Here is a 17,888-nt window from a genome sequence, read left to right as displayed (position 1 = left end):
TATTATTTAATCCAACTGTTACTTATGTTTGTGTCAAGGTAACATCAAAAGAGGACTTTCGACAATATTGTGCATGAGCTTGACTGACCACAGGATTTTTGGTAGTAAAACCACACCTACCTATAAAGGTTTTTGTCTTCACAGTTACATTGGTGAGAGATGTGACAACCTCCCTTCCCCCTGCCAGTCATCTTGGCATGCTGACAAAGTTTTTAAGGTATGGATCATGCCTCTTTGGAAAAAAACCATGAAAGCCTATCGACTCCTGTGTCAGTAATAAACAGCATGTAATGACTCCCAAACACACAGTACTTCAAATTTATACAGCAAGGATGTTAAACTGTATTCTAACCTGAATCATATGTCACCTTATACAACTTTCCATACCTTTGTCTCACGACCCATCATATATTCAAAGAGCACTTTCCTCAAGTATTCAAACTCAGTAGGCTCCCCAAAGAGGGAAACGTCAGTATGGTGAAGGTTTCCATCTGTGTAGACAAAAATAAGAGAATGTTTAAACTGAGAGTCACTCATATCAATCTAAGTTTCACCAACCGGCATAAAATTGAACAAACCCCAGATTGTGCACCTGAAATGGAGTAACAGCAGATACAGAAAGGGTCTGGGGGTGCTAGGATGCTCAACAGGAACCAGCAGTGTGCCCTGGCAGCCAAGAGGGCAAACCGCATCCTGGGGTGCATCAGACACAGCATAACCAGCCAGTCAAAAGAGGTGATTATCCTGCTGTATTCAGCATTGGTGCAGCCTCACCTCAAATACTGCGTGTGGTTCTGGGCCCCACAACTTGGAAAGAACAAGAAGGTCCTTGAAGATATCCCAAGGTGGGCACCAAAGCTGGTGAAGGGGCTGGCAGACATGTCCTCTGAGGAGTGGCTGAGGACGCTGGGCTTGTCTAGTTTGGAGAGAAGGAGGCTGACGGGTGACCTCACTGCTCTCTCCAGCTTCCTGAGGAGGGGAAGTGGAGGGGGAGGTGCTGATATCTTCTCCCTGGGACCCAAGGCCAGGGCGTGGGGGAATGGCTCCATGCCGTGACCGTCAGGGGAGGTTCGGACCTGACATGAGGAAATACTTCTTTACCAAGCGGGTGCTCAAACCCCGGAAGACGCTTCCTGTAGAGGTGGTCGATGCCCAACACCTGTCAGTTTTTAAGAAGAATTTGGACAATGCCCTTAATGCCATGCTTTAACTTTTGGTCAGCCCTGAATTGGTCAGGCAGTTGGACTAGGTGGTGGTTGTAGGTCCCTTCCAGCTGAATCATACTGCTTCTATGCTACACTTCTTCCTAACTCCTCCTTTCACTACCAGAAAATGCTGAGGAAATCTCTGAAGCCATTTTTTCCCAGCCCTGCATGAGCAGAAGACACTGAATACCAAGAACCTGCCTCCCCTGGGACCCCCACCTGCACCGTCTCCTGCCAAGGGCCCCGGGGACGTGTCTCAGCTCAGCCTGGGGCCTTCAGTCCCTGCCTGAGCCATCTTGTAGGTGTGCCCGTCCCTGCCCCTGTCTCCTGGATGGGCCTGGGACCTGCACTGCAGAGAGCCCCTCTCCTGGATGGAACCCTCACACCTAGGTCAGAGTTTGTCATGCACAACTCCAGGCATAACACAGCATAACCTATTCTATTCCATTTCCTGCTCTCACCATGAGTTGTGTAACAATGAGAACGTTATTTGCCTGAAATGCCAGGGGGTTTTCAGCTCCAAAAGCACTTTCAAGGACACATCACACAAAAGTTACATGTAGAAACAGGATTTGATTTTATTTTCCTGAACCTTTTCAGAGCCACTGCTCATGAGCATGAAGACAATGCGCATGTGTAGCCAGGAGCAGGCTGACGCATTCTTCTGTTTAGAAAAAACATCCCTTGCAGTCTGGCAAAGTCACGGAGCTGCAGAAAGCAGCATCAGCAATGCAGGACAAGCAGTCCCTCTTTCCAGAATGACAATGTGAAGGAGGAGGATCAGGACTGACCACACACACAAGAAGAAGAAGAAGAGGAGGAGGTGGTGTGTGGTACCATTGGATATTTCCCAAAGTGTGGCGCTCAGCGATGACAAAAGCATCATTTTGCATTCCAAAACTTGCTTGCTCGCTCCTCGGCCAGTGGTGTGTGAAAAGTGCCTGCCCTGCGCTTGGATTGCCCGCAGGGAGAGCTGCAAAGTGGCAGCTGCTGCTGCTGCTGGTGCAGCAAGGCTGGAGCCCTTCCAAAAAGGCAGGCTGTCTTGCAGAAGCAAGAACCCCTGGGGAAAGGGAGCCAAGGGAAGAGCAGAGCTTGCTTCTGCTAAGAAGCTGCACCGGACAAGAGAGCCCGAGAGAGCCAGGAGTCTGAGAGAGTGGCACCTTGGAGGTGCAAGAGCAGCAGGCAAGACCCTAGCCAAAAGGGGCCAGAGGAGCCCCGCCAAGGGGCTCTGCTCAATGCTACAGAGGACAAGAAGCAAGGCCCGGGGGCCTCCCTTGGGGCCCGCCCTGCGGCTCTAGAAAGCGTCCTCCCCCCGGATGCGGGGCACGAGGGCCACCTTCGTGGAGCATGAGCAGCAGGCACCTGGCCAAAATGGCCCAAAGCAGGCCTGGCAAGGGGCCGGTGCTCAAAGCCGCGGAGGAAGGCAAAAAACCCCCGGGGACACTTGCTCGCCCACCGGGGGGAAAAAAAAGCCTTCCTCCCCCCAGCTGCAGGGCACGAGAGGCCATCTTCGTGGTGCATGAGCAGCAGGCAGTGACCGAGCCAAAATGGAGGGGAGGAGCCCTGACAACAAGTGGTCGTGCTCAGTGCTGCAGAGGAAGGCAAAAAACCCCCGGGGACCAGTGCCAATCTGCCCCGGGGGAAAATTCCTTCCTGACCCCAGCGGCGCTGGCGATCGGCTATTCCCTGAGCACCTGAGCAAGACCGGCCTCCTCCTCCTCCTCCTCCCACAGGCAGGCTGGTCACGCCTCCCAGGAGAGAGATGCCCAAGCCCTGGTCTCCCTCAGCCTGGAGCCATCTCAGGGGCTTCCCAGAGTGGCCAAGAGCCCCCAGCCTGATCGACCTTGGGGGCAAGGTGTCCAGTAGGACACCAGCGGGTGCTCCAAAGCACCGGGACCCCTTGCAACCTCTCTGCATCCTCCCCTTTCTTACAGCTGCTGCCCCTGGCTCCACGGGGGATGAGGACGGCGAGCTCTGCAGTGCTTCTCAAGAAGGCATTCCCTTGCTCTGGCCATGGCTATCCAGCGGAAAAGGCCTGATAGCCTCGGGCACCTCCAGGGGCTGGCGGTGGTTCTCGTCTCCTGACGGGCTTGCGTTTGTTCCCCCAAGGCTGAAGCAGGATTTCCATCCCTCCCTCCCTCCATCCATGCATCCATCCATCAGATGGTCTTTGAAGGTGGCCCCGCCAGGAGTTGTCCTTGCAGCAGAGAGTCTCCATCCCGCAGGCTCGTCCAGCTTCCCTTCTTCCTCCCTCAGCCTCCACAAAGGAATTCCACTGTCTCCACAAGAACTTTCTCTCAGATGGCTTAGAGCTGCCCGTGGGCGAGCTCTGGCAGCGGCACACGGGAGGATGCCCCTTTTATCCTGCCCCGGGGCATTGTGACTGCTGCGTTGCCGGGTGCTGCCACTGTGACATGGGGGTGATGAGGCCCCCCATGCGCAGCCCCACCCACTGCAGCCCCACCCAGCAAAAGTGCCAAAGCAGCCCAGGCGCTACAAAAGCTACAGGAGAGGCAACCCTGGCGGGCCAGGGCGACACAGTTGGTGGCACTGCTGTCTGCAGGGATCTGCTTTAGTCTCCAGGAGTGTGACTGACAGTTGCTGACGATTTTTGAAATGGCCTGTGCAGGCGGTTAGTGAAGAGGAAGGTTGTTGCTGCTGGGAAGGCTGATAGGGGTGAGGAGGTGGCTGGCCAGGTGGCCATCCGACACTAAAAGGCAACAGCCTCTCTTTACGAGGCCCTAAGCGCCCGTACGATAGCTGCCCAGGAGGACTGAAGCCTTTGCTTTTTAGATGCCCACCTGACTCCACTCCTGGATGGGCCTGGGACCTGCACTGCAGTCCTGGATGGAGCCTTCAGACCTAGGTCAGAGCTAGTCATGTGGAACTGTAGGCATAACACAGCATGATTGTTCTCTTCTATTCCCTGCACTCATCACGATTCACATAACAATGAGACTGTCATTTGCCTGAAATGCCAGGGGTTTTTTTAGCTCCAAAAATACTTTGAAGGACACAACACAAAGGTTACAAGTGGAAACAGGATTTTAATTTGCTTTATTTTTTTTATTACTGTGTCAGAGCTGGAGATCTTGCAAAGGAACTCTAATCTCAAGAAGAGTAAATGCCCAGAAAGTAACAAGTAAGATCCATAAAATGTAATATTTGTATTGTTCAGAATTTTAGAGAGTCATAAAATGCATATTTAATTAGCCAAGACAAATGGGTAATGCCTCCCCATGCACTTTCTAGTGCCACTGCCTGTACCACTCCCCCTGGAGATACAGAAAGCTGAAGAACTCTGATATAGAGCTCTTAACTGTATGACATGAAAAAAACCATCAAACAAAATGCTGTGTGATTTGCTCATCTGAAATCATACATCTATTGTAACAGACAAGACAAACCCAGGATAAAATGTCAAAAATATATGAGTGTTTTAAAGAGACTGACATTTTAATAAATTATCTCAACCAAAGCATATCTTTCAAACAAAGAAATAACTTATTTTTGACAAAAACTGCATGCTTACCTCTGTATGGTGTTCCAACTGATGTAACGTACATATTCTTCTCATACTTTTTCAGCCGGTCTTCCAGTACGTGAATCTAAATAGAGAACAGTCAAAATGATAAATGGTATTCCAAGCAGCTAATATAATCATAATTGAAGCAGTTTTCAGCTAAATATCATCTCCTTTTATGAAAGCAAAATAGAGTTGTTTTTTAAGGAAGGAAAACACTAGAAATTGTGTAATTAAAAACTGTCCCTAAACTACTCAAGAAAATGTGTGTACATGTGTTTATACATGTATCTACAGCAAATGTTATGCATATATATGTATTTATACACCTGTATATTTTATAGACATAAGCATACATAAAAAAGAAAACATGACAAAGATTGTACTTGACACCAGAAAAGGTTTAGTTTAGAAAAAGATCCATTATTTCATCAAGTGTGTTGTTCCATTTCTCACTGTGCAAATATTTTGATAACCTGCATCACAAGCATGTGGTATTTTCATTCTCAGGGGATAGAGGAGTACTTTGAAAAGTGCACAGATCTTTTGAGAGCAAGTGTAAGTCAAAACTATTCTAGATGCGTATTATTTCCATAGCACCTGCGTGGAGATGTGCTACATCATCACTTGAACAAACCTTTTAATACTGCAAGCACAAAGTATCAAACAAGAATACTTTTTACTTGCTCAAACAGCACCCTTACCTGCTCTTTGAACTCCTGCTCTTTCAGTTTTGAATCATTGACTAGTGTTGTCTTCTGTGCAAGCTGTGCCTGAAAGAAGTCACATATGGAAATCATCAAGAAACTGCTGAAGATGTCATAGGTACCTTTTCAATAAATCTCTTTCTTCTTTTAACACACATACAAACTTCTAGGAAGTATTTCTGCTTTCAAATTGCTGTGAAACAGAATTATCTAGAGAGCAAAATCAATACAATTTCAGACTTACCTGAAGTTCTGTTATTGTGATCTAGAACAACAACAAGAAAAAATGTATATTAAAATGTATGAAAAATACAGAGTATATCAAGCACAGGACATGCTAAAAAAAGAAACAACTATCATTCAATCAATTCTGATTTGGTGCGTTGAGGATGATAAAAATTGAAATAACCAAATCACACATATAAAAATAAGTAGTCCTATAACACAGTTTAACTTATTTGTATTGACAGTACACAAAGCTTGTATTTAAGCTCTCTCATTTGATTCTGCAAGACAATTACCATAAATGTAACTTCAAGAACCTAGTATTTCTATATCTTTACAAAATGTATATTGGAGATGAATGATAACTGAATGAATATGAAGCACATGCCAGACAATCCTAACATAATACTGTTCACAATATTGTATCTTTTTCCTTAATTCTCCAAGTTGCATTTGCAAATTCAAACATTGATCTGAAAATAGCTTCAGCCTAAGAGCTTCATGAGCTCTACATCTTTCAAAAATATCAATGTTTATGAAGTATAGAGACAATTCTAAGCTGAAATTTCAATCTTTCAATGTTCCAACTCTAAGGAAAATAATGCTTTAGTAGTCATGTGTATAACTCAAGGTTGTAAAATCATTTTAACATCAAATAATTTGTGTGTGAATTTTTTTTTTAATTTTTTTTTTTAAGGTAGCCTAAACTTTAACACAGAAGTGGTGCGTACTACTTGTTTCTTCTGGAGCCTGTTTGGAATTATGTTGAAAAGAAAGACTACTCCTCATGTCTGTAGGTTCATGAAACCTGTAGATTTTCCTACACTCCGCAAACAGAACATAAGGGGAAAAATTATTCGTCTATGGATCTGTGTTGGGTTTGAGTGGCAAGGTTTTGGTAGTGGGGGGGCTACCAGGACAGGATCTTAAACTCAGAAGTGTAATTCTTGCTTCTGAAGAGCTCAGTCACCTGGCCAGACATTTATTTTCCCATGGAGAGAGAAAGTTTCTGATACTTCTACATCCCAACACTTTTCCTCTTCTCAGTGTAGTAATAACTAGTAGTATTTTCAACAAAGAATTCCTCACACTAACATGTGGTCTCAAAAGCATGCACTCAGTCTTCTTTCAATGAAGGCCTCTCTGTCCATAATTGACATATTCAAGGCACTATTTCAGAGCCCTTTGGAATTTGATTTTTAAAAAAAGAAAAAAAAAAATCACACTAAATATGACCCAATGTTATTTCCATTCCTTCTAAAGGGCTTCCAGTAAAATCAACATAAAAACCACACATAGAGGGCAAAACCCCCCACCTTAATAATCACAACACAACTGGACTTTTTAACACACCATTACAAAAGGTAGTATCAAATACTGCAGATTCTAAAGAGGTTCACTTTTGAAGAAGTTAAAATCTAAAAGAATAGAAACTGTAAGGGAAAATACAATTAAGGGCAAACTACAGAATTTTATGAAGACTAAGCATTTCACACCTAAAGATATAAAAATAAATGTTAGTGCCAGCTCACTTTGTCACTGTTCCAACATTCCTCTTCTGCCATCCTTTGTTTGTATTCCTTTTGCAAGTCTTCCAGCTGTGCCTGCAACTCATGAACTTTTGCCGTCATTTCTTCTTCACGAGCCTTCAAAATACAGAAAAAAAAAAAAAAATTAATCATCTAACCACTCAAAATCTTAACTAGAGTGGACAGAAAGCAATCAACAAAAGAGTTATACTACACAAAGAATATGCTTGAAATTCAATGTAAAGGCTAGTTACACCACAGGACTACAGAAAAGAGCAAGAAACAAACTTAAGATTTTGCAGGCTTTCAGCAATTAAGATTACATAGTTAGGATTACAGTTAGTTTTTTGAAAATTACAAAAAAAGACCTATTTCTATCAGGCACTAAACCAGCATTTGAATATAATCCAGTAAGTGTAATACTGGAGAGATTGTGCTTACTTATATGACCTAAATGAAAGGGACACGTGATGATACAGAGTTACTTCCTATACTCTGGAAGTGACAAGGACTAAAATCCTTTCCTCACCACCTCTCACGAAGATGTTCCTAAAACATTTTTAAGCACGTTTTCAGAAACAATGACTTCTCGTTCACAAGGGTTTGGAGGGCACTGTGCAACGTGGAGGACAGAAGCAGTGGCAACAATGGCAGGGAGGAAATGAACTTTTCCTGTATGCTTTATGACCGCGTGAAGACTACATTTATAGGAGAAAAATACGATGACCTAAATCCTAGCAAGTTAAACTACCCATATGGCACTTTTCAAAAAGAAGTATTTTTTCAAACTGTGTCCCCTCTGGCCTTTTTGTGAGATAACATGTCCGGGAGCTTATAAAACAGCACTCTGACTCAAACCGCATGTCTCCACTGCTGAACAAAACTAAAAGTCTAGTTTCACTCATGCTAACCGCTCGGGGCAGTGAGCTGCCCCCCTGTGCTATGCAGTAGTACTTCAGATCAAATTAGTACAATTAATCAACTGTTATCAAGAACATAACTGCTCATCAAGATTTTGTTCCATTCAAAATCTCAGGAGTACAAACTATAGTGAAACACAGAATATTCACTGGAAAATAACTGCAGAACTAGGAACCTGGTCCAGGCTCAAAACCCTCAATACCTGGCATATTCAGCTGCTTCTTTCTCCTTTGCTTGTTTGCTTGGGGGTTTTTTGGGGTTTTTTTGTGGGAGAGTTTTGGGGGGGTTTGGTTGAGGATTTTTACATCAAGAATCTAAAATCTTGCAATTTCTAGACTAACTGTTCAGTGGAATAAACACAAATTGCATGCACATCACTCTTAGGCATAGAAGGTAGTTGAAATGCAGAAAAGAAATTAAAACAATGAATGACACTTCTGTAAAAGGGATCTACCTGTGAGCCATTATTTTTATAAACCTCTGAATAGAGATTATAATTTAAAATCTGAAATAATTAGAGATCACGTGGGGTTCCCACATTCTATAGAATCTGTATTTACAATAAGAACTTACGTTCTGTACAGCATCTGGCATACTCTGAAAAAACCTGCATGCTTTTTGGATTTAATTACAGTTATAGACTAAGACTTCAATAAAGTCATAATTTCCCAAATCTTAACCACAAGGCCTATCCTGTATTCACATGGGAGACATTACAAGAAATGAAAGAATACACACCTGAAGCTAGCTTATTTTACGTCTATCCATGAGCTAAATATAAAATATCTAACTGGAGCAAAACATTCATTTTTCTCTAATTCTATACTTTAGTTGAAGAAAAAAGACTTAGGCCTCAAATTACAGGCTATGCTGATTTACAAGTCCTTTAATTAGGGAGACTTCCATGAAATCTTAAATGATAAAAAGTTTTTATGAAAGATAAGAAAAAAACAGATAAAGCATGAGAAGTACCAGGGGAGCACTTCACAAATAAATCATACTAAGTTTAACAGACTGAATGATTCCTGCTCATCTTTAAGGATATAGACTCAAATCAAGTTAGACTAATTTTTAGCATCATTAACCACATTTAAAATGCAACAAAGAGCTACAAATTTATAGGAACAAAATTCATTCTTGCAATTGGCATTATCTTTGCTTCAATTTCTTACCATTTATGACAGAGAAACCTCTGCATTGAAGTCTTGATGTGAAATTTCTCAAACCTATCATGAGTCAAGTCAGGTATAAGTGGGAAAATAACTGGTAACTTTAGGGTAACATGAGAAAACCCATACATCCACTGATGCATATGTTTCTATTGCTATCAAAGATCTCAATGAATATGAAATACACTCAATTTAACATAAATATTTCTTAACTTTTGAGATGTTTGCAATACTTTTTCAGCAAAAAAGGTAACAAATTCTCTAAACTTTTTTTCTTCCCTAAAAATAATAGAAACAAAACACTCACACATATACCATTACCTAAAAAAGAAACATGGAGTCTGAAATTTAGAATATCAAAATACAGCTTATTGCCATTTCAGGCAACTGTCATTGCTATCATCAATGAGATGCAAAAAATAACAGTGTTCATATCCTCCAATTGCACGGAAGTCAAATTAGCCTAAACATTCAAGATCATACATTGAGTACAGCATGCATGTTTCTGACACACGTACAGACTGAATGCATCAGAAAAAAGAGAGGAATTACATCTGCATGACTTCACATATCAGGTGCAATTAAAGCAGTAAGATCGTTAATAAAAAGAATTACAGTTTTTCTGTCTAGTTGTGCAATAAAAAAAGGGGAAGCATTAATTTGAAATGTATGTAGTCATATCACTTTTCAGAAAGATACCTCAAGGATTTCTTCATATTTTTTCACAGTCCTTTTTAGATCATCGTCTTTTTCCGCGATTTTTTTATGTAACTGTGTTGTCTCTATGTGATGATTTTCTATCAATTCAGTTTCTACCTCCTGGGCTTTACCTATAAAAAAGTCAGGCAATATAAAAAGAAAATCATACTTATTTTGTTAAATTATGTCACAACAATATTACAAAAAAGCTTAAAGACAACTGTGGAAGGCATCTGTAAGGAAAACTTGTCAAGCAAATTCATTTTTCCACACTGTCAGTGATAATTATGCCACTTGATCCTAACATGTGTGAAGTTTGTTGCCTGCCATTTGGTATCCAGACCAATTTTTTCTACCTGATGCTGGAACTTTTCTCTAAAATTTAAGATCACAACCAGTATTTATCAACTAATTCTATCTCCTACTCTATCTAGAGAAGTGATAGAAACATCTGCAAATCTTCAGAAATTCCTCAGTTGTAGGGAGTACTTCCATTAACTGTTGAGTCAAAAGATACCTTCTGCTCACTTCTCCAACCTCCGACTTACACTATGGTGGCTAAAGATGGACAGAGAAGCTGAAATATGCTGTACTCTATAGTTATAAGTACATCATATAGCAATCACACATCGTATCCAGTTGGTACTTGTTAGTGGTTACAGTGAATGAAGTCTGCAAGGTGCAGCTAAGAAAATTCCATTCTGATTCCCAGATGGATCCAAGTTTCTCTAAAAGGCACCCTTCAGGGTCATATATTCCACAATGGAGCATTAAAGGTTTGCACTGCTGAAGCCAAAGTAGTATTACAATGAAAACTTATCAATGTGCTTTCACCTCTAAAACCTTACTCGCTTTTTTTTTTCTTTTGTACATATGATAAAAAAATAGGTACGTATGGCTATCACGGGTAACTCTTGCCATGACAGATGCAAACAGAGTGCTAGATCAAAGATCCATCCTGTAGGGTCAGGAAGAACAGCCACATATGCATTTTCCTAATTGTGCTACAACTGACATTTGTATGTTATTTCCTGAGCAAAAGAAGTTCTTTTCCTGAGCTATCTAGGCAGTCATAACACACATGTTCTCTTTATCACATGTTGTCTTTATCAGAGTCCCAGGTAAAAACCCTTCCCCAAAACATCTGAAGATTTGATTTTCTGGCTATTTTACTGATTACAGTTATATTAGTATTTCACTCACTGATTGTCTCTTTTACTGCTGTTTCCAATTCTCTTTCTTTTTGAGCCAGCTGAGTATTGAACTCTCTCATTAACTGCTTTAAGGTGGAGTTGTGCTTTAATTCAATGTCTTCTTGTTCACATCTGTACAAAAATGTCAGAAAATACAATGAGGAAATATTTAAAGAGAATGTGAGAACAGTTTAGCAAGGTAAGAGATCTGGGAATTTCTCCAAAATTATTTTGGAATGGGATAGTTTTGAATTATACGAATTCTGTGGGATTCAGGGAGGCTTTTTGTTCCCCTCCTATGGAATTCACCTGGAAGGCACAGGTGTCTCATTTAAAAAACAACCAGAATAGAACCCTTCAAAAAGATATGGAGTTTTTGCTGAGGAAGATGAAGAACTGGAAGTAAAGAATGTGCTGCACAAAAGCAGAGTTTTTAGGGAATTCCTTGCTTGAGAAACCATTACAGTGCCAAGCAGTATATCACATTTTTGTGCAATACATATGAACAATTCTCAATATCATTTGAACACGAAGCTCTCAGTACTAAGTTTTAATAACTTTGGTTTCCTGTTTGAGGAAAACAGAACTATATTTTATGTTCTGACATTGCTGAAAATGACCATCACTAAACCAAATCAAAAGCAGTATTACTATGCCAAAAGACAAACCACTTTTTACACTGATGACTCAAATAGTGTTTTATGTTTTCACAAAGTGCTACTTTCAAGTAGCTCTTTTCTTGCTGTCTCTCCAAGTCTATTTAGAAAAATCACAGGAAAATACCGGTCATTCTTTCATTGTTACAAATTGAACTTTAAAAAGTATTATTGAGGTTTTAGTGGCTACAGATAAAGCAAAGAAATAACAAGATCAGGAACAAAGAATTTACCTGATTTTCTGCTCCATTTCTTCTAAGGACTCCTTCTTTACTATGTCAAGCTCCTGCTGATGTTCTTTTCGTAGAGTACGTAAGTCTTTTTGAAGATTATTCACTTCTTTGCGTAATTTCTGTTTCTCCCTTTCAGTCTCTTCCAGTTTAGTCTGCAAATCTTTCTGCTGGTTCTGCATATAATCTAGTAACTTCTGCAGCTCCAAACTAGATTTAGCCTTTTCTTCAGCGTTTTCCTCAACAGCTTTCAGACTGTCATTTCTTTCATCCAACTGTTGCTGTAAACTTTTTAGCTTTTCTTCATATCTCAAACTCATATCTTCCATCTCAATCTTATGTGCTTCATTTTCCTTCACTAGATTATTTTCCAACTCTTTTATCTTCTGTTCTAAAGACTGACTGCCTGTCTCCTTTTCCTGCAATTTTTTCTGCAAATCTCCAATTACATTCTCCATATCAAGATGTTTTTGTTTTTTAGCTTTTAACTCTTCCCTACTGCTTGCTAAATCACCGCCACAGCAAGCATGCTCATCCGCTAACAATGCATATTTTTTGGTTTGCTCTTCAAGTTCTTTCTTGAGGCTTTCAGTCCTACTCTGCTCCTCCTGATGGCTCTTCTCAACACATTCTAGTTTTTTAAGGAGGAGTTCTTGTTTGTTTTGCAGTTCTAGATGAGAGTCATTACTCTCTCGTTGTTCCTTTTCATACTTTTGCAATAATTCATCTTTCTCGGTTAAGCCCTTCTGTAACACGTGCATTTTCTCTTCATACATCTGTTGGACACTCTCAAGCATGTTATTTTTTTCTTGCTCTACAGCAGCTTTCACATTCTCTACTTTTTGCAGCATTTCTTTCTCTAATTCTGTGGAATCTCTTGTTGACTTAATTTTTTCTTCTAAGGACTCAATTTTGGCCTCCCTCTCCTGCACTTTTTGTTCCAAGTCTCTTAACTGATTTTCTCTATCTTGCTTAAATTGCTGTTCTTTTTCTTCCATCTGAGATATTAATTGCTTTTTAATAGAACCGATTTTTTGCTCTGCCTTCTTTTTCAGATCTGCCAGCTTAGTACTGTTCTCTGCATTCAGTCTCTCTTCTAATTCTTTCAGTTCTTCCTCTTTACTTTTAAGTATCGCTGACTTCATTTGATCAAATTCCCTCTCCTTTGCTTCAAATTCAGCTTTCAGTGAATCTATTTGCTTCTCAAGATTAAGCACTTTTTCTTCAGCCTCCTTAAATCTATTGTCCTTTTCAAAAGCCACCTTCTCTGCTTGCTGGAGTTGCCAAGCTATCTCTTTTTGCTCTGTATCTTTTTGTTCACTATACTTTTTCAGCTCCTCCATCAAGGAATCATTTTCTGAAGTTTTCTGCGCAATGTGCTCTTCTAGCTCAGCAATTCTTGCTGCTTGTTTTTTTAACTTTGCTGTTAACTCACTCTCTTGCTTTTCCCTCCTGTTTTGCTTTTGTTCCAATTCACTTTTTAAACTATCGAGATTCTTGCTTTGTTTAGCCAGCTGCTCCTTCAGTTTATTTAGCTCTTCATCTTTTTTATTGCCTTCAGTATTGCTTAATTCAAGTTTGCTCTGCAAATCTTTAATAGTATCATGATTTTGTGTAAACCTGGTTTGTGCTTTCATCTTCCACTCTGACAGCTTGGACGTGCAATGATCTACCTGCTCAAGAGCCGATGCTTTTTCTTGACTCAGTGTCTCAACTCTGGACGTTAACTCCTGTACCTGGTTTAATAACCGCAACTGATCTTCTTGATGTTGCTTGCTTAACAGAGACATGGCTGCTTCCTTCTCCGTTAAACTTATCATGCTTTCAAGTCTAACATTAAGGTCATTAATTGTTCTGTTCAGAGCAGAGATCTCAGATTCTTTTTCCTGGAGCTCCTCCCTCATTGAGGTGACAGCATTAATATTTTCAGATAACTCTTTCCTCAGCTGTGTTATGCAAGTTTCTTTTTCTGATGCTGCTTGCTGCTGATGCCCTCCCTCTTTTTGCAATTGTTCCTTTTCTGTTACAAGTCCTTCAATGTCAGCTCTCATGGACATAATTATATCGTCCTTCTCTTGCAGCTGTTGCATTGACTTTTGCAAAGAAGTAGTTGCAGCAGAATGATGCTCTGTTACTTCTCTAAGTTGAGCTTCTAGTTCAGGAATCTTACTTGTTTTAGTTAATATTGCTTCTTTAACTTTTGCAGTTCGGCGCTCGCAATCTGCAATTTTGCATGTTACTATGCCAATCTTTTCATTACATTTTTCAATTAATTCATTGCTTTTTGTTTGCAATAAAGCTTCAGCATTCTTCCAATAAGCATCTAACTGGGCTGCAAGTTCTCCTGACTGCTTTTTAAACTCAGTTTCTTTTAGCTGAATTGCCTCTATTTTTTTCTGATAATTTTCATGATCTTTATACTGAGAAGACTGCACAGTTTGGAGTTTCTCTTCAAGTGTTTTCAGTGTATCAGCCAGCTCAGTAATTTTGGCTTTGTCCTTTTCTTCAACTGCTTTCTGTTTACTGAGCTGTTCCTGAAGTCCTGACTGCTCTTTCAGGGACTGATTAAGATCTCTTTCCAATTTTTTCAACTGTGTTTTCAGGTCACTTTCCTTACCTGACAAAGCATTCACCTTAGCCACTGACTCCCTCAGTTGTTCTTGCAATTCCTTCAGGGACTCCTCCTTTTTCACCTGTTCTTCCTTCAGTTGGGTTATTTCTGTTCTGGAGCCTTCCTTCTCAGCACTGAAGGTGGCAAGTTTCTGTTTCAGGTCTCCAACTTCCTGCTGTTTCTCTTGCAGTTCCATTTCATGTTTTTCCTGGAGCTCTTCAACCCGCTGATTGAGTTTCTTCTCCCAACTCTGGGTAATTTCTTCCAACTCCCTCCTATGAGCCTCCGCAAGACTCTCTAGTTGTTCTTTCTGATTAGATTCCAGTTTTGATATGGCATCATTGATTCCAGCTGAGCTGGCATGTGCCATTTCCAACATTTTAGCATTGAATTCACTCTCTTTCTGACTGAACTCCAACTGCTTGTTTTCAAGTTCCTTTTTCAGTTTAGCTTCCTGCTCAGCAAGTTTCTTTTTGAACAATTCCTGCATATCTTTTGATTTCTGTTTAATTTTGTCCATTTTGTTCTCCTGACGTTTCAGTTTACTTTCATATTCTCCTTGTAAAGCACTGATTCTCTCCTCTGCAGCTAACAGTTTCTGTTTAAGTTCTTCCACTTGCTTGTCCTGTAACCTCTTCACGTGTTCAATTTCATTTTCTTTCTCAGTTAGACTTCTCTTTATCTCATCAGCCTCTCTTTGTAGATCCTCCAGCTGACATTCATATTGTTGTGTTAGAGATGTTACTTTTTGTGTATTTTCATTGCTTTGCTCTTGCAAACGCTGCTTCAGGTCATGTACCTGAGAGATGTATGCCTCTAATTCATTCTTGACTTTATCCAGCTGGGATTCAGTTCTTTCTAGCTGATCTCTAAGTTGCAATTTTTCACCTTCAAGATCTGTCAGCTTCTGCTGCAATTTGGCTGATTCCTCTTCATAAGTCTTTGCCTGCTCATTAGAAGTACTCCGATGAGACTCCGAAAGCTCCTCTAGCTTTGTAGACACTTGGACAAGTTCAGCTTCAGATCTTTCTGCAGATTCCTTTAGTTTCTGTTCATGTGCTTTTAGTTCCTCCAGACGTCTGTCTTTCTCCTCCAATGACTGCTTGATTTGGTTGAGTTCCTCTCTGAGTTCTTTTTCAACTCCTTGAATAGATATTTCGTGCTCTTTTAACATCATTTCAACTTCTTCTTTGTGCCGTTTCCTCTCTTCTTCCAACTTTCCTTCCCACTCTTGCTTTGCTTCACACACTTTACTATTCAATTCTGAGAGCTCTTGTTCTAAATCATGACGCATTTTTAGTGATTCTGATAACTCTGAAGACAGAGCTTCTAGTTCTGTTTGTTTCACATCAAGTTTTTCTAATGTTTTTTCATTCATCTCTTCTATGTGTGCATGGAAAACTGTTTCTTTCTCTTTCAAAATTGTATCTATCTCTTGTTCCTGTTTCTCTCTAATTTTTTCTATTTCAGTTGCTTGTTGTTGCTTTAAGTTTTGAAGTTTTTCTGTCCAAAGCTTTTCCTGCTGCTGTTTCATGTTTTCCAATTCTTTCTTGTGTTTTTCAACCATATCACTGATTTCCTTATTATGCTGCTTTTTTTCAGACTCCATCAGAGTACTTAATTCCTCTGATTGTTTTCTGTCATCTTGCGAATACTTTGCAAGAGAACTTTCCAGTTCAAGAATCCTCTGTTAGAGAATACAGTTTTAAAAGAATATGAATATTTAAAAGGTAATGAGTTGATGAAATTTTTAAAAAATCCCAGCAGGTTCACATAACTACAAGTCACTCCATTCTTTTTAGTGAATATCAACCTTTTATATAAGCCTTTCGTTCATCTCATTTGTTGTTAACTTTGCTTCTATTATGTGAGTTACTTAATAAATAAAAAAAAAATCTCTTTCACTGCAGTAAAAATAGATACAATAAAAACCTGTACAAATTTAACTAATTCAAATAAAATAATTCACATGATATTTATGAGAGATATGTTCACTTTTTCTTATTAAGCTAAAGTACTAATACACATAGGAAGAACGGTATCGGAAGTCTACATGGAGCCTTGTACATATCTACTGATCTATCTTAATTCCAGCCCTCATGGAAATGCTGCTGTAAAGTTAAAATGCTTCTACAGGCACAACTTCCAAACTAATATTTGGGAGTGGTGGAATAATGTACAAACTTGTATTAACAGATAATACAATCTTACCCATTACATAAAGCCAAGGACACTTCAAAAATTTAAGTAAATTTTTTACTTACTCAAGTATCCTTGTAAGTGTATGTATAGTAGCAGTACCCAGAAGTTTAACAGTTTAAAGCTTAACTCTCCTGCATAATGTACATAAAAATTATGTATAAATTCATATCCCACGCCATGATATAAAGCGAATGTATCTCTATTTTTGCCATCTAATCTTGTGAAAAACTAGGGGCTGCAGCATACCATGGCAATACATTAAATTTCTGTCACTACAAGAAGCATTGTGAGATTAAAACAGCCCAATCACAATGAATCCATAGTATTTGTAAACCTGTCACAGTTAAATATATACTGAAAGGAATTCTTGTAAACGTTTACCCTTTAGGAATCTTTACTCACAGTTCTAAAAGTCTCTACTTCTTGATGCATCATCTGAACCTTCTTGTCACACTCTGACTGTATCGCTTTCTTCTGCAGCTCTAATTCTTCTAAGGCTAGGGATTCTTGCTGTTCTTGCTCTTGAAGGGTTTTTAAACACTCACTCTGATTTTTTTCCTGTATCAAAAATTATTAAAACAAACTATAAACATGTCCATCACACCTTCAAAAAACAGTATAATAGGATATTTACAAACCAGTTAATAGGAGTCATACACTAATCACATGCATTTTCTCCACATATAGTTTGTATTTCATCTGTGAAAATGAAATCGTGATAAATCACTTCCATTTTCTCTTCTTGGGAACCATTTGTCTACTTCCCTTTGTATGAAAAACATACTGCAATCCAGCCTTTCATTTGGTTGGTTTAGCATGATTAATTGAGAGTAACACCTTAGAGGAATAAAGGTCTGTCTTCACTTGATTCCACTGCTAAAGTTTTTTAAGCTTCTATTCCTTATAATTACAAAAATAACCTGAGAAACAGGTAGAAAAATGTAGTCAGGAAGGGACTGTCAAAATCCCTCAGTTCTAGTCACCAACCATCATGGAGGAGCACAAAAGAGAATCTACT

The 17,888-nt window shown here is 39.8% G+C and overlaps 1 protein-coding gene across 7 annotated transcripts in view; it reads right to left on the bottom strand.

The window, feature by feature from the left end:
- GOLGA4 (golgin A4) overlaps positions 1–17,888 on the bottom strand; it is a 76,131-nt gene that overhangs the window by 10,233 nt on the left and 48,010 nt on the right. For 6 of the 7 annotated variants that reach the window (XM_075745387.1, XM_075745388.1, XM_075745390.1 and 3 more), the window contains 9 exons: positions 17,273–17,428; positions 12,061–16,355; positions 11,182–11,303; positions 9,979–10,109; positions 7,193–7,306; positions 5,680–5,700; positions 5,433–5,501; positions 4,738–4,813; positions 388–491 (listed from right to left, as the gene is read on the bottom strand). In XM_075745387.1, coding sequence (XP_075601502.1) covers positions 388–491; positions 4,738–4,813; positions 5,433–5,501; positions 5,680–5,700; positions 7,193–7,306; positions 9,979–10,109; positions 11,182–11,303; positions 12,061–16,355; positions 17,273–17,428 — 5,088 coding nt within the window. The remainder of the gene's footprint in view (positions 1–387; positions 492–4,737; positions 4,814–5,432; positions 5,502–5,679; positions 5,701–7,192; positions 7,307–9,978; positions 10,110–11,181; positions 11,304–12,060; positions 16,356–17,272; positions 17,429–17,888) is intronic. The other variant, XM_075745389.1, reaches the window with a different exon arrangement.

This window comes from Balearica regulorum, chromosome 2 (genome assembly GCF_011004875.1).
Source record: "Balearica regulorum gibbericeps isolate bBalReg1 chromosome 2, bBalReg1.pri, whole genome shotgun sequence".
NCBI classification, from domain to species: Eukaryota; Metazoa; Chordata; class Aves; order Gruiformes; family Gruidae; genus Balearica; species Balearica regulorum.
The sequence above is the reverse complement of the archived record's forward strand: the minus strand, read 5'-3'. Positions and strand labels throughout refer to the sequence as shown.